This window comes from Orussus abietinus, unplaced genomic scaffold (assembly GCF_000612105.2).
Source record: "Orussus abietinus isolate OABI.00-Male unplaced genomic scaffold, Oabi_2.0 scaffold78, whole genome shotgun sequence".
Classification (NCBI taxonomy): Eukaryota; Metazoa; Arthropoda; class Insecta; order Hymenoptera; family Orussidae; genus Orussus; species Orussus abietinus.
The window spans coordinates 446,861-468,603 of NW_019394353.1; the positions used below are offsets into that span (position 1 = coordinate 446,861).

At 43.4% G+C, this 21,743-nt stretch overlaps 5 protein-coding genes across 12 annotated transcripts; 3 read left to right on the forward strand and 2 right to left on the reverse strand.

The window, feature by feature from the left end:
• Positions 1 to 50: 50 nt before the first annotated feature.
• LOC105703530 (pyruvate dehydrogenase phosphatase regulatory subunit, mitochondrial) lies at positions 51 to 5,587 on the reverse strand. 2 transcript variants are annotated; one of them, XM_012431989.2, is made up of 15 exons: positions 5,489 to 5,587; positions 4,848 to 5,148; positions 4,442 to 4,654; positions 4,208 to 4,371; positions 3,945 to 4,108; positions 3,640 to 3,823; positions 3,267 to 3,472; positions 2,810 to 3,125; positions 2,484 to 2,641; positions 2,242 to 2,390; positions 1,825 to 2,032; positions 1,655 to 1,744; positions 1,046 to 1,225; positions 687 to 887; positions 51 to 558 (listed from the first exon to the last, which is right to left on the reverse strand). In XM_012431989.2, exons 2-15 carry the CDS (start codon positions 5,093 to 5,095, stop codon positions 349 to 351), a joined length of 2,691 nt encoding a protein of 896 aa, XP_012287412.1. In that variant the 5' UTR covers positions 5,096 to 5,148; positions 5,489 to 5,587; the 3' UTR covers positions 51 to 348. The 2 variants fall into 2 exon arrangements, with proteins under 2 accessions (XP_012287412.1, XP_023287737.1); XM_023431969.1 differs by lacking the exons at positions 51 to 558; positions 687 to 887 and adding an exon at positions 1,509 to 1,560 and having other exon boundaries at positions 1,052 to 1,225.
• A 131-nt stretch (positions 5,588 to 5,718) lies between these two features.
• On the forward strand, positions 5,719 to 6,635 carry LOC105703534. Of its 4 annotated transcripts, none has more exons than XM_012431999.1 (4): positions 5,722 to 5,896; positions 6,020 to 6,111; positions 6,201 to 6,399; positions 6,495 to 6,635. In XM_012431999.1, the coding sequence occupies exons 1-4, from the start codon at positions 5,756 to 5,758 to the stop codon at positions 6,504 to 6,506; spliced, it is 444 nt and encodes a 147-aa protein (XP_012287422.1). In that variant the 5' UTR covers positions 5,722 to 5,755; the 3' UTR covers positions 6,507 to 6,635. The 4 variants fall into 4 exon arrangements, with proteins under 4 accessions (XP_012287421.1, XP_012287422.1, XP_012287423.1 ...); XM_012432001.2 differs by having other exon boundaries at positions 5,837 to 5,963; XM_012431998.2 differs by having other exon boundaries at positions 5,719 to 6,111.
• Positions 6,628 to 9,160, reverse strand: LOC105703532 (ADP-ribosylation factor GTPase-activating protein 1). Of its 3 annotated transcripts, none has more exons than XM_012431995.2 (8): positions 8,985 to 9,159; positions 8,636 to 8,917; positions 8,094 to 8,299; positions 7,916 to 8,030; positions 7,735 to 7,824; positions 7,536 to 7,595; positions 7,267 to 7,433; positions 6,628 to 7,175 (listed from the first exon to the last, which is right to left on the reverse strand). In XM_012431995.2, exons 1-8 carry the CDS (start codon positions 9,042 to 9,044, stop codon positions 6,962 to 6,964), a joined length of 1,194 nt encoding a protein of 397 aa, XP_012287418.1. In that variant the 5' UTR covers positions 9,045 to 9,159; the 3' UTR covers positions 6,628 to 6,961. The 3 variants fall into 3 exon arrangements, with proteins under 3 accessions (XP_012287418.1, XP_012287417.1, XP_012287419.1); XM_012431994.2 differs by having other exon boundaries at positions 7,702 to 7,824; XM_012431996.2 differs by lacking the exon at positions 7,536 to 7,595 and having other exon boundaries at positions 8,985 to 9,160.
• Positions 9,161 to 9,503: 343 nt separating this feature from the next.
• On the forward strand, positions 9,504 to 11,896 carry LOC105703548 (eukaryotic translation initiation factor eIF1). Its single transcript, XM_012432034.2, has 3 exons — positions 9,504 to 9,685; positions 9,901 to 10,058; positions 10,900 to 11,896. The coding sequence occupies exons 1-3, from the start codon at positions 9,658 to 9,660 to the stop codon at positions 11,044 to 11,046; spliced, it is 333 nt and encodes a 110-aa protein (XP_012287457.1). The 5' UTR covers positions 9,504 to 9,657; the 3' UTR covers positions 11,047 to 11,896.
• A 2,278-nt stretch (positions 11,897 to 14,174) lies between these two features.
• LOC105703563 (la-related protein 4) lies at positions 14,175 to 21,647 on the forward strand. Of its 2 annotated transcripts, none has more exons than XM_012432054.1 (10): positions 14,175 to 14,252; positions 16,612 to 16,978; positions 17,224 to 17,473; positions 17,676 to 17,816; positions 18,181 to 18,405; positions 18,585 to 18,730; positions 19,558 to 20,457; positions 20,702 to 20,915; positions 21,122 to 21,225; positions 21,404 to 21,647. In XM_012432054.1, exons 2-9 carry the CDS (start codon positions 16,623 to 16,625, stop codon positions 21,215 to 21,217), a joined length of 2,328 nt encoding a protein of 775 aa, XP_012287477.1. In that variant the 5' UTR covers positions 14,175 to 14,252; positions 16,612 to 16,622; the 3' UTR covers positions 21,218 to 21,225; positions 21,404 to 21,647. The 2 variants fall into 2 exon arrangements, with proteins under 2 accessions (XP_012287477.1, XP_012287476.1); XM_012432053.2 differs by lacking the exon at positions 14,175 to 14,252 and adding an exon at positions 14,760 to 14,781.
• Positions 21,648 to 21,743: the final 96 nt, after the last annotated feature.

Consider the following 21,743-nt stretch of genomic DNA (forward strand, 5'->3'; position numbering starts at 1 on the left):
CGAGATAGTGTACGCGCAGTTTCAGTGTTCCAGATCCAGACCAAACCAGATTCAAGATACACGTGTAAATAATTATTTTTCTTGTTTTTCCACCTGAGCGAAATTCAAATTAAATAACAATGTTTAAAACAACATTCTAATTTCATATCTACAATTCTGAGACCACAGGGACATTATAGGTTAAGACGACTCGAAGAAATAATGCAACGAAGCAGTACAACGAAATATGAATGACAACAATTAAATGATCTACGAAAAGTTTCCATTATACGTGGTAGTTAGGTAATGGGGAACCCACCAGACGGTTTTTGGAATTTTGTGTGAATATTTTTTTCCCTTCAACCAGCATCAGGTGGGCTGTTGATCGCGTGTCGCATGATACGAATCTCTCTCCGTGTCAGGAAACTTGGTCGGCAAGTTTGGGCTGTGTAAATGGCACTTGGCGTGATATTTGATTCCCGCAACATCTACTTCGTAATCCCCGGAGCGGATGTAATCGTTCGTCACTTCCTGAGGGCAATTCTTCGAGTCCAGATTTTGGACAAATCCCAGACAGACCTGAAAGTGTAGAAATCATCGCGATGAAACCAAACCTCCGATTAATTTTTCCAGGCCTTTCCTTAGATACAGGCTTTAGCACTAAAGTGGACCAAATATTCTTAAGAAATGTTATACAGATGATGTACTTGTGTCTTGAAAGTGAAGCCATATCCTGTCGTCGTTGTCATCCCACAGTATTTACCATTGCGATAAATCGGTTCTCCACCCCAGCACCAAGGATCTATCTCCACGTCGTGATCTTTCAACAATAATTGTACGTACTTTCGCTTAACGCCTTCCTCCCGCTGCTTCAAAAGCGCGTCGCGTCCTATAAAGTCGACGCCTTTCTGTAAAATTATGGTTAAGAAATGTATTATTTTAGCACAAAACCATTTTGGGGAAATTGAAAAGTTAGCTGCAAATTGAGATATAACATGTAGATATTTTAAGCATGTCTGTTATGATTTTTTTTTTCATTTATATAGTAAATTTGTGGAAGTATTACATCAAATTTGACTCTCCAGGAACGGCCACATTCCAAAGGTGTGGTGAAGGTGTCGAGATCTTGGCCCCAAAAAGCGTAAAATTTCTCAACTCTCAGAGCTCTCGTTGCAAAATATCCAGCATGTTTCATTTCATATTTTGCTCCGGCCACAGTCAGTTTGGTGTACACATGCGGTGCGTACTGAAATATTTCGGTGAGAAAAATTATGATTGCCAACATTTTGTGACATTCATTCCTATTCGTGTAAGATTTATTTTTCAGTACTTCCCGATAGCTTGAAAATTTTGTAAAGGTTTCGATTTTAAGTGGTTTTAAAATTGAGTAATAATACGAGTTTCTGTGGAGTATATGTGCTTCATTATAAAAAAAAGTGACATAACGTAGGAGTATTAACCTCACACAGTGCGTATTCAGGGAACATTAATAATGACTTCCAGGTGAATTAAGGTAGGGTTATAATTACCAGAGGAATAACAGATGGGGGATTCAGCATCGGGAGAATGCCATTGTATTATCTGGGATAAAAACACGAGATGTATATAGTGCTAAATAGAGAAGCTTTGTCTAATAAAACAATGTCGCTGTATCGATTAAAAAATATGAATCTACCTCATTCGGTATATAAAGAACATATCCAAGTTCTCCGGTGTGAGTTAGGTTCATCGTCCTAATTCCAGTTGCAAGGCCAACGTCTAATTCCTGTGGAATAAACACGACGTTGATTCAAATAATAATCACGAATAACAGAATTATTATTTATTATTCAAATTGGAGCTTACCTTAAATGTAAAAAATGGGAACTTCTTTGGACTCACATCGCTGTCGGTGAGCTCGGATAAGATTTGTCTAGTAGCAGGTCCCATGATACAAATAGCGGTATAAGCCGATGTCACATCTGCCACTGCTACCGATCCATCGGTTGGCAAATGTCGCCTAATCCAATGTTTACACCGAGTTTGTTGAATAGTAGGTGCGATCATCATGTAACTATACGAAAACAAAAATTAGAGCATGCAATCTGTACGTTTGTAAGTGTTAAAGTGTGCACATGTTAAAGCTACGGATAGTTCCGTGCACTGACTTAAAAAAATAGCGAGAAATTAGAACGGAGATAACCTCAATTCGTCAACTGACAGTTGTTTCAAATCAAATTAAATTTTAAAGTGAAAAGGAAATCAATGCAAGTGATACCGTACTGATTTGGCGCGATTCGTGCCAAGCTGCAGTCATTTTCATATCCTCCTCGAGCATTTTGCATTCCGCTGTGAATAATACTTCCAACGGGAACATCGACGTCGTTTGAGCATAAATACTGAAGCAAATCCACCACCTCCATGCCACCGGACTAAATAAAATATTTACGATTAAATGATTCTTTAATCTTACTTTTCACGATTCGTATAGAAATAACATTTTTAATAATCTGTAATTTCCATACCCATAAATCAATTTTAGTAAAAGATGAATAATCACTGAGTCCCACAGTCTCCCTACATGCAGCGTATTCTTCAGCTACACAATCGAACCATGGTGGTTTACCAAAGGTATTGGTATTCGCTATCTTGTAGCGCTGAGTTCCATCTACTGGATCTACGTCTGTACACAAATAATAATTTGATAAACAAGTTACAATATAAGAGTCACAACGGTATTTCTTAAGGTTATAATGATTGCATGCAAGGACTGTATCTCTATAAGTAAGGATTAACTAGTAAAATTTTAGATTTCATAGTTATAAATAATGTGACATCTGTAGCATAATACCATATTCTTCATCTGGATCGAACCAGGAGGGTCTCTCGTAGCCCATAACTTGGCCCAGAACGGCACCAGCTTCCCTCAGTTTTGGATAAATCGGCGACATTCTCAGATTTCTTCCAGTCTTGAATTCGAGATGAGGATATTGCAAGGCATAATGCATTCCAGGGACTTCCCTTACGCGATCTCGCAGAAATTTGTGATTATTGTGCAGTCCCAAGAAGCGGGAGACGTCCAGTTCGTACATGTCCAAGGATGTCGAACCGTTCACTATTAATTCTGCAGTGGCTCGGCCTACGCCTCCGGCAGCAGATATTCCTATCTAAAAACGGGACTTGTGAATAGAGAATATCAGTCAAATCTAGAAATTTAATAATTTAAATGAAAGACCGCAACACAAGCTGTACGGCTTTCAAAATTATTCACCATGGGAAAAGAAAAAGTTCATGACATTTGTACTCACAGTCTTCATGCCAGCTGCTATATAGTAATTTCGGATTTCAGGAGCTTCGCCGATGATCCATTTGCAATCTGGAGAAAAGGCCTCGGGCCCATTGCACAGTCTCTCCAGTTCGGCATCTCCAAGACTCGGTATCCTATGAAGCATTTGTTCGAATAGTATATGGAAATGATCCCAATCCTCCGGCAAGAATCTTTCCTTTGTGCTTTCTACAATAACAAATTCACATCGAAAGAGAACTCTACGAGTATGTAAAAGCAATATCCACTTTAAATTCCAAATTAATTGTAAATAATATTGTGATAGAATAATTACAATTCTTTTATGAAAGTAATTTTTAAAGATAAATGCGATTGAAGAGAAGTTTTTAACTGACCAGGTATTACTGAATTTTCAAAAGCTGGTTTTGCCACAGGCTCGAAGCCCCCTGCTAATATTCTTCCATCGTTTTCGCGGAAATATACATAACCATCCAAATCACGTACCACTGGGGTCATCGGGTCTAAATTTTTAATCGGCCTGGTATGCAAGTAATAGTGCTCTACTGGATGCAATGGTACCTGTAACAAAAAAATTCTGAAAGTATTGTAAAACTGAGATACCCTTAATCTCATTAGTTAAAGAATTAGTTTCGAAACCCATTCAGTGATTAGCCTTTAGGTAGCGGAAGGAGACACTAACTTTGACAGTTGGATCGCTCATCTTTCCCACGTTACGAGCCCAGAACCCGGCACAATTTATAAAATGTTTACACTGTATTGTTCCATTTGTAGTTTCCACAGCTTTTACAGACCCATTTTCATTAATAACTTTTGTCACTTTGCAGTTCTCCAAAATGCTTACGCCTAAGGAAAAAAATAAATAAGTTACAGTAAACTATTAAATATCTTAAAACATTTATGTAGCACCATGTTAAATATGTAAATTGTATTTATCGGTTGTACCAAGTTGTTCAGCTTCTGACATTAAAGTCAAACATGTTCTGTATGGGTCACCGACTCCATCTCCAGGTATCCAGAGTCCTCCGACAAGATCGTCTACTTTGAGCAGCGGGCACAGCTTTTGCATATCTTCAGGGGATACCAAATAGCATTCGATATCTCTTGATCTATAATTTTATTTTATATTAAATGAAATTAAGAAATTGATAAAGAAAATACTACTTCCTTGATACTAACACAGATTGTGCATGCATTCTGCGAAATAAAGTCATCCTGTCTCTAGTTCTCGCTAAAGAAAGACTACCGCACTGTTTCCATCCTGTCGACAACCCTTTCTTCTCCAATTCTTTGTACAATGCGATACTATCTTGAGCAAATTTCACTTGCGCTAAGCTGGGCTTGAAAGCCCCGACTAAGCCAGAAGCATGCCAAGTGGTTCCTCCACCTATTCTGTAAATTACAATTAAAATTGCTTGGCTTATTCTTTACTTTATTTTAAGATGACATTTAAATTAAATAGGGTCAATGTGATTCTTAACCGATTGAACTTTCCCCTATCGGCATAACTTTAGCTAGGAGTAGAGTGAAAATGTTGTGGAAAATTCTGGGACACAAATACTTTAGCGATATTATTCAGACGTACTTGCCGCTCTCGACGATTACTGTTTCACAGCCGAGTCCCATTTGTGCCAAGTGATAGGCCACTGCGGCACCCATTACTCCTCCCCCACAAATAACAACACGCGTTTCTTTTGGAAGTGCTTTCTGTACGGTCTCCGTCGATATGTCTGTGGCTGCCGAGCTCCTTGCAGACATTTCTCTCGTATACTTCCAAAACCAAATTGGTTCCATCGTCTGTTGACCACGACATAATTTTGGAAATTGCCACATGTTTCATTTATGTCTTTGAAGTCTTACACTCTTCAATCGAGTTCGCAAATGATCTGAAAGTCATTTCCTGAAATTATTCTTCAACCTCTGTATGGACGATTAATCCGTGTAACATTGATCCGTTAGAATCCTCAAAGTTATTAAGGACTGAAAAATCACATTCTTTGCGTTTTTTTCCATTCGTTAACCAGATTCTTTGTTAAATTCATTATGAAAATTCTACGTTTAGCAGAAGAAAAATTGATGCGTAAACGCGATTACGTTTAGGTTAGTTTTAAAGAGGTTAAGGCGAGGTTAGTTTTCTTTCGGTATATTACAAAAAGAAATAAATAACGGATGAATTTCGGTTGTTTTAATGGGATAGCAGCAATTATCAGATTTTTTTCAACGAACCCTTCTATGAAATGTTTTCAGCATCGGAACATACTAAAAATTATGTGTAGTTATCAGAGATGAGTTGGGAGCAGATCTCTCCTTTACCCCCACTTCTGGTTTGTTAGCCAACTTTTAGAGCATCAAGAGCTAACATAGGATCTGGACTTCTATGAGACTTCTGAATTGTTCCGAATTATTTGGTACTCATTGGTACTGGTGGTTGAAGATAAATTAAAAACAGGCAGGAATTCTAAAGCCATCGTATAATGTGTAAAATAGCTCGAAATGGGTAAGAAACGGGAACATAGGTTAAACGATTTCTTAGATGATAATTCAGGGAGAAAACCGTGGACTGTGAAAGAGAAGCAAAAGCTGTTGAAAGGTCTGCGTAAATATGGACATATGGATATTCATGGAATGTGCAAGGTATTGCCTGGAAGGACTCCGGGTTCGATAAAAGCTAAAATCAACGAATATGCTAGTCGAATCCGAGGCAAGGGTGACGATTTGTCTCCACTAGAGACGTGGCTTAAATCCGACATATTTCAGGAACGAGACAGCATTATTCCGCAAGCTCTGAAATTGATACAGCTCTTCGAGAAACATCCACCCTCTGAAAAGTGTGCCGGATGCGATTTCAGGTTCGCTTTGTAAATTCCGAATTGATGTTACTATTAGCGCTTTTATTTTATTGCATATCTGCTCTTAGATTATTTAATTCCGTTTTCAGTGAGGCGTACAAATTTCTATATGACTTAACGGTAGGCAATAACTCCACTGATTGTCCATCCGCAACCAAAGAGATGATTTATTGTGTAATCGCCAGAATAAAGCGCGACATTTGGCCTTCGACGAATAAACAGATACTCGATCAGCTCTGCAGACTAGATTCTAAAACTAAGGCAGTTAAAGTTTATCCCGGGAAAAAGGTATTTCAATCGTTACTTGATTAACATCATTCGTCTCTAGTTATCTGCAATTATCTAGCCAAGCATTGTAAATTTTAAATTCTTTTTATTTCCAGAAAGGGGACTAAGATAAATATGCAACGAAATACTTGTAAAAAAGATGTATTGAAAAATTGCTGCATAAGCAAAAACTGGGATCATTGGATCGACTGCTCTAAGGAGTAAGAATATAAAATGACAAATCATTAGTGAACTGTGGTTGTGTATTCCGATATGAGACTGTATTTTAAATAACATATAGTGCACTCGAGAAAAGAATAATGCCAGGGACCCCATTTACACAGAAATTGATAAGTGATATTGTTTGATATCATGATATCCTTAGTACCTGTTAGCCAAGAAATGAGTTTTAGTGCCCTTTTTTGAAGATACTTATGTACACATACATTGCACTGTACAATAACAATAATACAACCAACAATTCATAGAAAGAACGTACACGTTAATTACTGTTCTCGATAGACATGATTCTTGTCAAGGATTTAATTACATGCCAGGGACGTACTGTCCCTGATAGTTTGAATTAATTTTTCAGTATCTCCCAGGCATCTTCCTCAAGCTTTGAGTTCCAGTCGGAGGCCTTACTATCTGCCTCGAAGTTTATCAGTGCTTTCTCTTTAGGTGACTCGTTGGCTTTTGGCAAGTTTGGACTTTTTACTTCGGTCGATGTATTGATGGGTTGCTTCGAGCTGCCTCCCCAATCCCACTCCTGGCTGGAAGAGCTTGATAAGCTAGATCTGGGAAGACCGAATTGATTTAAAAGCAATCATTTTTGTACAGCCACTCACCAAAATGGAAATGTTTAATTAAAACTCAACTTGTACTCACTTTACACTTGAACCAGAAACTAGTGACGACTTTTCGTTGGAATGTACATTGGATGAATTCTGATAAGAATTGGAAGAGCTTTGATAATGTCGATCCACATCGTGACGTTGCTCAGACGAGTTGGTGCCACTGATGTCACCCCAGCCTCTTCTGCCTATATCTCCCACCTAAGAATAGTAATTGTTATAATTAGACACAACTGTATACTGTACATTTTTAAATTATAAATTAAAGTCAGTTATTAAAAATATTTGAACTAAGTTTTCTACCTTACAGGCTAGATTATTGACCTGAGCGCCTACGTCTTCCAGCAGGGTACCTTCCCGAACCTAATGAAAGAAATAAACTGAAGAAAATGGGGTGCAAACTCAAAAGGGGAGGGGGTAACTAAAAAATGAAGGGCTTTGTGACTAAACAAACTGAAAAGAAACGTACCTTGTCGGTCACAGAAACAGAAATCTCGGATACCTTTTGCGTAGCTATTCCTCCGATCTTGATGGCATTTTCAGTTGCTTTGCTGGCTATCTTCGTCGCAGAGGTGGAGAGTATAGACCAGCCCTGGAATGGAAAGTAATTGTAAACCTATAAAAAGTATAATTTTCCACAAAATAAAAACTTTTTATGTAAATTAAAGCTCAATGATCGTTACACTAGCAAGAGACGAAACAGCAGTGTCAAAGAATTCTTGGGAAGAGCTTCTCGGTGGTGGATCCATTTGATATCCGAAACCTCCATATTTGCCTCCCTGATTTGGTGGTAGATTTCTGGAATATCATTTTATAGAAAATATAAGTTAAACAAGAAGTGGACTAAATATGCTTGCTTACTCAGGTCGGTCTGCATTTTCATTTTGTTTCCTAGTGAAGAATGATTCTGTCTGGGATTTAAAGCTAGGAGAATTGATATTTTGATACGAAGACTGTTCGCCTTGGTAAGAGTTGCAATTTTGTCTATTCTCTTGATGTGAACTCCCACAATCCTTGGCGTTAGAAGGTATAGGATTCCATTCTTCGCCTCGAGCCAATGTAGCTATCTTAAAGAACAATGTAACTTTATTATCATTCATTCATAAAGTGATCTCATTTCCTACATCGATAAATTTCTACAGATTAAACTATTTGCTTCTAACAAGTGAAAATGGAAATCCTTGCTGTAAATTTTTGTAAGTGATCATCGAAAAACATTCAAAGGAAACACTTAATTTAAATACTGCACCGAACAAACGAAAAAAAAACTCTAAGACCTTTCTTGAATACATAGAAATAATTATCATCCGTCGATACTCCAAACGATGCAAATGAAAAATGCATCGTACAAACTTAAAGTTCACAATAGAAACAGAATGAAGCCTAAAATAATTTTCGTATACCATATCTCTGTACATAGCCGCAGATCTCGTATTGTACTTTTGTAAAAAGGGCATCCTGTCGTCCCAGTCCGGCTGAAATTCAAAGAACTTCCGGGCCTTCCGGTTGCCACCAACAGACATTTTCTGAAGCTCCAAGTCCTTCCACTTGTCCATCGATGTGGAGCGAACGAAGGAAAGATGAACTCCGAGTCCTCTGTGCTTTCCGGAGCAGTACAGACAAATCCATATTCCATATGTAACGGAGACCCACTGGGGATTCGGGACTCCACACTCGAAGCACCTCTGGGAATTAATGGTAAAAATTATAATATTTCAAGTGACTGGACGACATAAGTGTAATTATACGCACATTGTTTTCATTCTGAGTCTTCAGTTCCCCTAATATCCGTCGAGTTCGGGGACTGGCCATATCGGAGGCTAATAAACCGCCACGAGTCACCTCGCCACTTTGCAAGACTGCGAGATCCGAGATCCTGCCGATCACAATCTCAGAGCGGCTTGAACTTGCCCTAAAACCCGAGAGAAATGTCAATTAAGAGTCGTTTACATCGTCCGAATTGAAATGTACACTTTCTAATCGCGTTTATACCGATAAATCATTGAGACGGCTTTACTTGGACTACGTCTCCATCGTACTCGAAATTCGAGATTTATCGGGTCGAATAAATCCCGAATTAAGGAGAACGATGGAGACGTGCTTATTTTCGATAAGGATGAAATTCCATTTTTCAAACGACGCGCCAAATAAAAGTATGGGGTGCGTCACATGACCGCGAAGACACTGGCGTTTGGCGCATGACGTCATCCAGGACGCGCTCGAGAACGCATGCGCGCAACCCCACCCATCGGCCATGACAAATGCAACTTTTACTTCCGGCTAAGCTCGGCCTCCGCGTAAGGTTTTTCGAGTTTACCAGTATCATCGCGTAGTGCTTCTGTTATCCCACGTCATCCGTCACTTCCCCGAGCAATAATTGCAATTTGCAGTCGTCTAACTACGAGGGATATATTTTGTTTGTCGTATGTCCATCCAGAATCTCAACACATTCGGTAAATATCAGAGATTTCCTGGGGGAAAAGTCGTGCGAGGACGAGAGGCGAACTTGGACAAAATGGCGGCGGCGTCCCCGCTTGGGTCCGTAATGCGCAGTGGATACGTTCCGTCCCGATATTTGTTTCTCGGGCCTTTCGCGCGACTTTGGCTCAGAAATTTGAGCTTGTGCTTAAGAGGGTCTCTCTTTTAATTTCCCGCCTTTGTTTCGTAGACCCCTTTGCAGATGCAATCAAGGGTTCCGACGATGATGTCCAAGACGGACTCGTGCACATAAGGATCCAACAGCGGAATGGTCGTAAGACCTTAACCACGGTACAGGGGCTCTCGTCTGAATATGACTTGAAGAAAATTGTACGAACATGTAAAAAGGTAAGGGACGGCCCTCTTGGAGTTCTCGGCGGTCTTCCGGACCCGTTTTCCCCTTGTGTCACTTTCTGAGAACATGGCTAATTATAGATCGCTGACGTGCGGAATGGCTTTAATGCCTTGAACCTTTCATCTCGATTGGCACGCGTTTTATCAACAGAATTTTTATTTCATTGGTTCTTGCATTCAAACTATCATTTCTTCACATTTTTTTTCATCGACGAGCAGTTTGATGATCGAGGAGAATTTCGTTTACCGTTCAAAAATTCAAGAATTTGTCTGGAATTTTTCTGGAATTTGTTAAACGTTTGAATCATCTAGAATCTTTTAGATAAAACGTGCGTAGACAGAGTATCTTGTAAACGAGAACTGTGTCGGAAGCGATCTTCGCTGCAAAGGTCTATGCCGGGCATCTGTTCTGCGTAACGTACATACGGCATGGTGCTATGTATAGGTCCGACCTTGGCCTCATCGGGCTTGCCAATGCAAAGTCTGGACACCATTATTAAGAAATTATACTGCAAAATGGCATCGTAGCTATCGATGCGTTCGATGCATGAAGATCTATTTTCAATTTTGGATAGATTTTTATCTCCTTGAGTCCTTCATTTTTAGATTTAGATTTAAGGTTTACACAATTTTACGTAAAACGTTAATTAGAATTTTCTTAATTAAAATTTGTCTTTGTGTCGCATCAGAGGTAAGAGAATTAATAATTGAATACTTTAATTCGTTTAAACGAATAAATGAATTACCTCAGGATTATAATAAAAAATACCAAAACATCGATAATGGTAAAATAAGATAATTGTACAACGTTGATACGAGTTGACGTCATTTACAGGAGTTTGCATGCAATGGGACAGTAATCGACCACCCGGAGTACGGGGAGGTGCTGCAGCTGCAGGGGGACCAGCGAGAGAATATATGCCAGTGGTTAACCAAGTCGGGTCTGGCAAAGCCTGACCAGCTGAAGGTCCACGGTTTCTAATCAACAAACACCACCACTCATGCCACTTCCTAAGGCAACTCCACTGTCACCGACACCCCGCCATCTGAAATTATCTGCACCAGTCACTACTACTCGTCGACACTTCGTGGGACACCCCATTATATATGCATATATATTTCAATAAAAAAGAAAAAGGGAAAAAAGAAACAGGATATATATTACAGTACCGCGTAGGCACAATATTCTAATCGGACGTTTTTTGTAAGACCGTACAGGAAGAGCAATACTTTGCAGCCTTATGTTAGGCGATCCACAGAACGCTGTCAAGCCCGAGGCAATAGTCGATGGTAGTGGTCTGAGAGAGTGGCAGGTTAACGAGAGATAGAAGCGATACAAGCAAGTAACAGCAGATGGCTCCCTTCGGAAGCAGATAATATGTATCTGGGAGCGATAGATGTATTCAGAGAGGACGAACTAGCAACCTCCTAGGTCTCCGAGTGGTTTCGCACTGTAACTATCCGAATGCTTTCTCTCTCTTTTAACCCAAGTATACAGTAGGAACAACAAACTTTGGTTTGAGCTCTGCTATGTCAGTTTGTCTGGCTTCCTTCTTCTTTTATTTTTTTTTAAATCCGATTTATCTCCGTGCTCTTTTCTCCCTTTATCAACTTTTGTGCCTTTGATTCCACAGACACAGCACACATAACACACACACGCCAATTGTATTATTTATTAAAAGTGTAACGTTTTAATGTACTGGCGCTCGATGGGGGGGGAGGGAAGAGGAACTTTTCGTTATTTCTCTCCTTAACGCAGTATTGAGACAATTGAATTATTTGCAATTGAAAAATGTGACTGTTCTAGATAAATAAACGGTGATCCGACAGTTCTTGGAGGTTATTGTATACCTGGCTCGAAGTCCCTTGGCCCAAGAGTTTAGATCCTTTTTAACCCTTTTAGTGTCGGCTGAAGTCGTTAGCACTTGTAAAACGACAATATATCGTTGTTCGGCACTAAAAGGATTAAACAATTGTACGTGTTTTATGTGGTAACTTTGCTATAATGGTTTAGTGTACGTTTTTCTCTGAGGATATGATTTGTAAAATACTCTAAATGTAAGAAATCAATATTACCTTTGTGGAAATGTTTGTCATTCTTGTCAACACGCTTTGTCAATGCTTATCGAACATTCGCAAAGGTCGTAACTAAAAGTGATTTAATAATTTGCATATTTTTAATATTTGAGTGCAATAATCTGGTTATAGTTTCACAATTACACAGAATTATACAGATTTTATGTAAAGTGTGTGTGAGTATAACAAATGTTTAAGAACAAGATGGGGAATAACGAGTGCAAGTAAATATTTACCATATAAAGTAAAGTGCTGTGTCTTTGTTACAGTAATTGTTATCAGTAACGAAGACCAACAATTGTAATTGTAAATTTCTACGTAAGCAGATGAAGGTGGAGACATGGGATTAACGTTATATATTTCTTTAAAGTTCATTTAAAGAAGCCAAGTATTAATGTTGCTTTATATTTTATAAGCCTTTAGATTTACATTTATTTTAATACAACTATAACGTTATAATCTAAATACAAAAATTTGCTTACAGATGACAATGCATTAGAATATGAACAACATTAGCGTAACTTACATAAAAAATTATTGTTCATTAAAATACTAGGTACAATACACAGTTATTCGTTACATTCAGGGAAATATTATTCATCTAAATAAGGCACCAGTCATCTCATTTGGTTTTTTTTAATTTCTAACATTTGCAGCTTCTGAAGAGCCATTGGAATGTTTCAGTAAAAATTCACACAGAGTCGGACTCGACTCTGCCGCCACTACATCCAAGAATGTTTTGAATAATAGGATCGTTAATTTAGAACTATTATTCAATTCAACCTTTACGTCAGTCTCCAATATATTTATATTCAGTCGTTCTTATTGCTGCGAATACTTCTGTGAAATTTTAAGTAAATGTGAAAAGTAACATACACGATTCCATGTACAGGGTGAGACAAGTTATTCGGGTGAACGCTCCCAATGGTTCCGAAGAGTCAGAGGTTTTGCAAACAATTCCTCCGCTTAAGGCAATATGACAGGGACACTCTGTATATATAAAACGTTAAAATATTTATAAAACTTTTCTTCAGATTCATACATTACGTAAACCACGTAGTTTACCGTAGAAAATCTAAGAAAACCAGGGACTGCCGTAGCGAAAGGGTTAAATTCCTTCCTGGATTTATTATTTCAATTTAAACATAGGTTGTAATATAGAAACAAGCGTAGAAAACAAGGAACGTATGTATTGTAATTACGCGTAGAGGAGCATGTACATACGTTTAGGTATATCTACCCAACCCTAACCTCAACTTCTAAGTCACCCGGTGTGTCGACGGCGCTCGTCGCGGGATAAGCAACTGGTTACTCGTGAGCGATAGCCCATCGGTTTGTCTCGCGACAGGACGCGACAGGACGCGACACGCGACGCAACGCGCTCCCCAAAATGGAGTCGCGCATTCGAGGCGGCGCAGCGCGCGTTTACGAGGGTGATCGACCATCGACGGAAGGTTCGTCGGTCGTCCGGTAGGAGAAGCACGCGCCGTCCAGGCAAGAGTCGTCGACGGCCGTCTTCGTGGCGGCGACCGACCGGTCTACGAGGCTCCAACGTAACGGTGGCCCGCGACCAACCCCAGCCACGGTGCGTGGAACACGCGAGACTTGCCCGGGCCGCGTGCGCGCGCAGCGCCGACGGCCGCTCAGCCAATCAGCGCGCTCGGCGTAGAGACTGCGCACCGGATTGGCCCGCCAAGTCAAAATGGCCGCCGGCCCTGGCGATTGATCGGCAATTCCTCTTCAACCGCCGCTCCCGGTCTCTTTACGCGATGACTCCCCGGAAATCCGATGTCCGAGGGTCAACTCCTCGTCGAGGAGTCGAGAAGTCTTGATGGAAACGCTGGAAAGCATTCCAGAGAGGGATAAGGGGACCCGGAAGTTTCGAGGCGACCCTGTTCAAAGCTTATCCTACTTCGCGGTAGAGATATTAGAGTAACGGATAGGTTGGCTACCCTGCTGCCGCGGAGCGTCTCTCGGCCCGGCCGGTGATGGCGCTGCCGGTGGCCGCATACCTCTGGCCCAGAGTGCACCGGGCCACGGCATGTGCCTTTCTGCGTCGGCCATTTTGTAGTTACCTCGAGAAATCGTGTGTCGAGTCGGTTCTTCTACTCGGTAAGGACACCCTCGAAAATTCTCCAAGGCACCCGGACGCTCGGGGCGTCGGAGCGGAGAGCGGAAACTCGGGAAGGCGCGACGGACGCGACCGCGCCGCGTCCGGCCGCCCGTCCGGAGCGCGCCCGGGCACTCGGGCCGCGCGGCCAGGGTGCCCGACGGACCCTCGCCGAGCACTGGTGCCAGCGGTCGCGAGGACGGCGCGTTCCCGTCCGCTCGGGGCGTCCGCGCGACTCCACTGGGACGCGCGGATCCCGCGACAACGCCCGGGTACGACGCCCGCGGCCCGGTCGGCCTGGCCGCCGCTATATTTGGCCGGGAGCGGCCGCGCGGTCGCGACCGCGCCGACATAACCCCTAAGGGCGCGCGCCCGTCGACGACGGCGAGAGGCCCCACTCGTGGATACGTGGAATGCGTGTGTGCGAATTGCGGAGCGTAGACCTGGTGCCTGCTCTCGGGGAAGATGGAGCAAGGGCTGGGTTAGGTCGGCGAGGAGAAAGGAAGGATTTAACTCTGAGAGGAATGGATGGTGTGTGTGGTCGAGTCGAGAGGGTGTTGTCCTAGAGCATCGTTTAAATGTTTGTTGGCTTGCATGAGATTACAATGTACAACGAATCGTCGGCAGTAGGTTGCTTCTAGGAGTTATACAGGGCTTTGTATGGTAGGGATGGAACTTTGAAGGAATCGGAGATAATTTCAAGGGACGAGGCCTCGACTCGTAAGCTGGGGGGAAGGTATAGATCGTTACGCTTCAAATACATATTTTTATTGTTTTTTATCATTTCATTGCACCCTCGTCGAGGGTGGGATGGAATGGTAAAAAACAATGAAAAGTATTTGTATTTGAATCGGAGATGGGGAAATGTCTTAGGTAATATGATTTGGCACTGTTAAACGTGGACTGCGTAGAAATTTGGAGAACGTAGGTTCATTTGTGGGTTATCAAGATTTGAGGGAAGGAATCGAGTTTCGGGGATTGCGATCTGTAAAGGTGGATTGGGCGATCGATGGACATCCGTTCTGACATCCATTTCGTGAAACGGATGTCGGATCTTAAATATCGGAAAGGCCTGACAGTAGATATATTTTGACCAGGAATTCGGTTTAAGTCGTTAACACTCCGTCGGAGCATTTGGAAGTTTGTACGTGAATTTTCATGGAATAATCAGAGGTGGGCTACAAAAGTAATTGTCGAGAGTCCTACTTATTCGTGTCTAGGTGGCTAGAGTTAGAAACAGATCGTTAAAGATATTACAGCTGATTATAAAATACTGTAAGGTGTCGGCTCATGCGTCTGGGTTAATCGACTATGTCAAAGCTCGGGGTTGGCATAATTGCGAAGCATGGTGATTTAAGAAATCAATGATGTGTGTGTATATATATATATACACATACAAACACACACACACTTTCACCAGTGTTACAGGATTTGAGACAAAAGCAAATTAAGGAAGAGTAGGTTTTTAATGATCGAACGATCCATTCATGGATTTCTTGTAAGAAACCACATCCAAAAACAATTATTCACAACTCAGGGCATTGACACAGTAGTTATCTGCGTCTGTAAATTCCAAATCGATTTTTGGAGTAGAATAAAATCTAGAGTAGACGATCTGTATCAAATGTTCCGTTACTTCCCGTCTGCTGATTAACTTTTGCATCCGGTATGTTCCAAAGTTGAAGATAGTTGCTCCAAGATTTCTTGAATACAGGTTTTTTTGTGACGTAGTACAGGGTTTGAAAGTACGTTGCTAGATTGGCCTTTAATTTTTCCATTTTATAGGAGAAATATAATTTTGACAGTGAACTGTTAAAAAACAGCACTTGACCTAGGTTAGAAAGTCCTTTCACTATCTGATGCAACAAAACTCTGCATCGAGAACATTCTCTTTGATGCAGGTACTTTAGTGTGTTGTCCAAATTCGTTCGAATTAAATGGGGTCTGACGTATTCTTTTTTAATATACATATTATTAATGATTATTCTAATAGATAGTTGTCGACTACTTACACATTTTACTATAAGTTGACTTTTGATTTTGTGAAGTTTATTCGAGGGAGAGAAAAAGAACATTGTAATTGCAATGCGAGTTAATTGTTTTATAATATTCCACGTGAGTCGTCTGTATATTGCTCGCAAGCTCGTTTGCAATTAGCCGATGTACATTTTTATAGAAAGGAGGAGTATATCTCTTAAGTGAATATACATTTATTTACCACGTTAGAGGTGCTCAAAATTGAGTAACGTAATATTCTTCGGTTTCAAATGTTTCGTTACGAGCGAAGGGAAATAAAGAAAGCTGAGCTATCGATACTTTTTAATATCGTATGCCAAATGACAGCAAATTTCATTCTTGCAGGGTACGTGTACATGAATGGGGACATTGGGAAGCTCCCACCAGGGGCGGTTTACCCAGCCACCCCTGAACCCCTGGGCTCCATCGGGGGTGCAGTCGCCAGCAGCGTCTCTGGTCTAGACTACGCCGTCATGAACGGAGGACCGAGCGGAAGCGAATTAATGCTTGAAGCCGGGGTAGGCACCCTGGAACCTTCGGCTCAGCATGTCATGGGCATGGGAGGAGCCATCGGTTACGGTCCAGTGGACATGGCCCCTCTGGGCGAAGTGCCACCTCCGTCTGCTCCGATGGCCGACCTTTCCGTGCCTGGCATACCTCTCGAACAACTCAAACAGATGCTCTCTTCCCAACTCGAATACTATTTCTCCAGGTGGTTACATTCGCTTGTGTTTACCGTGGGGAAAGTGTGCGTGTACCTTGGTTTGTGTATATTCAGCTGGGTGTACGTAACAAAGGGGTGCCAAACCTAGTGCAATAGATAAGGAATTAAGAATCCGTGAGGGTGTTTCTAAGTTTTGGTGCCGTTGAAAATTAAATGTGACGCATGTGTGTGCGTGTATTTGTGTACATGCAGTTGAGTAAGACGGTAGTAACGGTTATGTATTTTGATTTCAGAGAGAACTTAGCCAATGATACATATTTATTATCTCAAATGGATAATGATCAATATGTACCTATATGGACGGTAGCGAATTTCAATCAAGTGAAAAAGCTAACGAAGGATATAAAACTGATAACGGAGGTGCTGAGAGAGTCTCCGAACGTTCAAGTCGACGAGGAGGGCCAGAAAGTCAGACCTAACCATAAACGATGTATAGTAATCCTACGAGAGATACCGGACTGTACTCCGCTGGAAGATGTTAAGGTTAGCCAAGTTCCTTGAGGTTACATTTCATTAACCCGTTACACCGCGAAATAATACGTAAGCACCTTGTCCAAAGAAAAGCAGACAATTATTCTTTGACAGCGTTTTCATGGACGTCCGTGCGTTTCTTCCCAAACTCCTATTTCATTCGAGGTATTCGGAGTTAACCTCAAACATCTCAAGAATTATTCCGTTTTTCTAGAATTTATTCTCAGGGGAAGGATGTCCGAGGCTTATTTCCTGCGAGTTCGCCCACAACAGCTCTTGGTACGTGACATTTGAATCGGATGAGGATGCTCAAAAGGCCTACAGGTTTCTACGAGAAGAAGTTCGAGAATTTCAGGTGACTGTTCGCATCGATGCTTGGTCTATCTTAGAGATATCTTCTTCGTAGAAGGTGTGCAAAGCGGTCTCATTATTGTCAAACATGACATCCAGATTTATTGCACGTAAATATTCAATGTGAATTCCAGAGGCGAAAAAGGCGACGATATTTCTTGTTTAAATCGTGGGCGCGCCTATTATACGCTATAAATCAAGTTTAGACTTTTCCCGATTTTCCTTCCGGCTTGGCAGACGCGGATATGAAGTCGGATTTTAATTTAAATTTAATTTCATATCACAAAGGAAATAATATTCACAAGTCTATGTAGGCATGTACGAGGTAACTAAGGTAATGTTTCATGTTTTAAAAATTTTATTTCCAGGGAAAGCCGATAATGGCGCGCATCAAAGCTAAACCAATGAACAGGCTACCGATTCCAGCGGTGGCCGGCGTCGGTGGGATAAAAAATGGCTACAGGACTCCTACGGCGCCCCCGGTTTATGACCCGAGTACCTATCCGCCTGGCCAGCAACGCTTCCTATACACAAACGGCACGACGATGCCGCAAACTACGATACCGCCATATGCGAACCAGGTCCACGTCTACGTGAGTAACCTCCAAAACGTGTTCCTTATACTCTCATTCCGAACGAGCGGAAATTCATTCGCGTGTGTAAGAAAGGAAGAAAAAAAGAAAATGTTTGCAATGTGATTTTCCTTTTAATCGAATCCTATTTATGTTCGTTCCTTCGTCCTCTGGTTGACTTCTTGGACCTTTCTTTTTAGCATCAGCCGTTCTATCCGACCGGGATGATGCCCTGGGGACCTGCGAGTCCGGCATACTTCGACATGTCCGGAGTATTTACCATGAACGGGATCACGCCCCATAATACGTTCAAGCCACACAACACGAGATACAACCAGAGAACCAGGTAAAGGACAGTGGGCAACGCATACGTAGAGAAAACCAGAAGGTTAAGGTGAAGTGAAACATCCTTCGAATCGGTCGATTAGAATACAACAATTTTTTTTAAGGGTATTAGACCAAACTGTCCGAAACTTTGACACGTCTAAGAATCGTCCTGACGTATTGAACATTTTTTAACTCAGTCCAGACCAGAACCAAAATGGCGTCGAGCTCTCATATTTCGAACAATACACAATTATCGAAGGCTCTGATATGAGAATCGAAAGGGTCAGGAGAATTTTACGAGAATTTAGAACACTCTGGTAATCGATAAACTCGCATTTGAACGGGATAAAGGCAAAAAAAAGTGTTGTATGCGCTTCTTTGCTAAAACGATGGTAATACGAGGTCTCGGAGTGAAAATTTAATTCACCTGGAAATCACAGATGGCGCAGAGGGTCCCTCCGCAGTCAATTAGGGCCCCAGAAATCATGAATCCAGAGGATTTCTTGAGTTATACTTGGATTTCTTAATAATTATTGTACGAAAACGACAGGTGGAATATGCCATTTGGTACAATACCCAATATAATTGGATATAGCTGTCAATATAAAAACCAACGTCGGCAACGTAGGCATTTAGAAAAATCATCTTTATCAACGTCGATCAAGTTCCTCGACGTGTTTCACTTCACCTTAACGCTACAACTACCGAACCAGTCGAAAGGACTGGTATAAGGTGGCCCACCAGGTAGAAGTAGGGTTGACCGATCGCCTTCGTCGCAAGAGGTTAAAGACGCGGGGGGCGATGGCCTCGAGGAAGAGGTGTCTAACCGGGTCGGGGTGGTTCCAGGAACAAGCAGCGGAACGGTTCGGAGCGCGGCGGCTCGATGGACGGAGGCGGCATGTCGGCGATGTCGCGCAGCGGCCACGTGGCCCCTAGTGGGGGTCCGCTGCCCCCGGGGACGGGGGTGGGGTCGGCGCCAGGTCTGCCGACGCCGAAGCCGGCGACGGCGGCGGCGGCCTACGGCGGGGGAGCGGGGCCGAAGTTCCACTCAGCGCACCTGGTCGCCTCGGGCGGCGAGCCGACGTACGTCGGGGGCGGCGGGGCCGGAGGCGGCAAGCCGGGCCCCCAGGAGGCCGAGGGCCCGGGCGTGGACTCGCCGGTGCAGTTCCCCCGGCACCGCGTCCACCGCCGGCCCAAGGACCAGCAGCAGGAGGCGGCCGCGAAGGCCGGGGCCCAGGGCGGCGCGCCGCCCCCGGGCCGCGAGGCCGCCCCCGGCCCCGGGGCCGGGCCCCCCCCCTACGGCCGCGGGGTCCAGTTCGACCTGGAGGCGGCGGCCTTCCCGCCGCTCCCGGGCCTCGACGCCGAGCCCGCCCGGGCCCCCGGCGCCGCCCCCGAGGGCGCCGCTACCGATGTCGGCCCTCCCGCCCAGAATCGCCTCTCGGACGTCGTCAAGGGTACCGCCAAGCTCAAGGGCTCCAAGGAGAAGGACCCTTCCGTCGCTGCTGCCGCTGCCCCTGCTCTCGCCGCCGCCGCCGCCGCCGCTGGCGCCACCGTCGCGACTGCCGCTCAGTTCCACCATCCGCCACCGACCCAGCAGCAGCAGCACCAGCCTGCCGCATGCAGCAGGTCCGGCAGTCCCGCGCCGGCCGGGCTCGGAGTCGGACCTGCGACCTCGGCCGGCGCCGAGGCGGCCGACAACGCGCTCGGGTCGTCCGTCGCTCTCACTCCCCCGTCATCTCCCGATAAGTGAGTGCCAATTCTTTTCGTCCCTCTCGCGCCGATCTGTAATTTATATATTTCTTTGGTTCGATGCGTTCATTTTTTTTCCTCGGTGTACGTGCACTGGCGATACTCGATTTTGCATCGCTAATCGATCTAAGATCCCAGAAAGTAAAAATGAGTTGCCGGTTTTTTCGGGTTAGGGGTGTAAAGTATCGCCAGCAAGAAAGGGCTTGTCGGCACGTTTTTAATCGAATTCCTCCACGGACAGGTTTAGTCGTTTACCAGTGAAATGCACCGCTGACAGATCTCTAAAGACTGACGACTCGAGCTTGGTGAACGGCGTGGACGAGGGCACGAGTACAAACGCGCACATCGCCGAGGAGACCGAGCCAGTGACCAGGTGCGACTGCCCCACCGATGTCCCTACTGCCCCTCAGGGTAATACCCAGGCACAAGCTGGGGCGGCCTCCGCCTCCCCTCTAGTAAGTTGGCCCTCTTCCTTTCGATCTACTCTATGCAGTTTTTTCATTCGCTGGCTCGAAACCTCCTTCGAGTCGATCGATTTGATCGAGACACTTTTTTTAACTCTCCGAAACTTTGACACGTAACTCGTGGGCACTTTGAGAATTACTCCGACACTTTCCGAGAGTAGATTTTCAAGAATAAATATATTCAACTCGTTCAACAGGATCTTACCAGGCCAAGCTATGCCCAAGTAGCGCAGCACAGTCGGGAGTTACCTTGTACAAAACACAAAACGGAGGAGAGGGATGGAAATATATAAGCCGACACGTAAGTCACTACATCAAAGATCTTCTCAAGTCGGGGGCGTTTCTCTTTTACTTTTCGAACGTTTAACACCGTACCACTCTATCCGCGATCGTTCGCGGTTAACCCTGCAGAACTAGAACCTGAGAAGAAGGTCTCCGATCCTCTGCCTCCCCCGTTGTGACCCTGAGCCCTTTTGCAGATACTACTGCGATCGACTCTCGGTAATTAGAGGTTACCCTTCAATTGGATCGAGTGGAGAGAACGATCACTGCTGCTTTTATCCTACGAAAAGAGGGAAGGAAAGAAAAGAGTTTGCGGTGTCGTAGCGGGGGCACGGAGGGAACGTTTTTACATTGTACAGTGACTTCGCCTACGACTAAACGCGGTATATATATACATTCTATATGTACACTGGACTCCATCGATGGCTTGCTCCTGGTCCACCCTGCCCTCTCCGGCCGCGCAGCGAACCAACGTCGGGAGAGGCGCGGAATTTGAATCGCTCGAGGGGGCAGAATGGATTTCCTAAAGAAAATAAA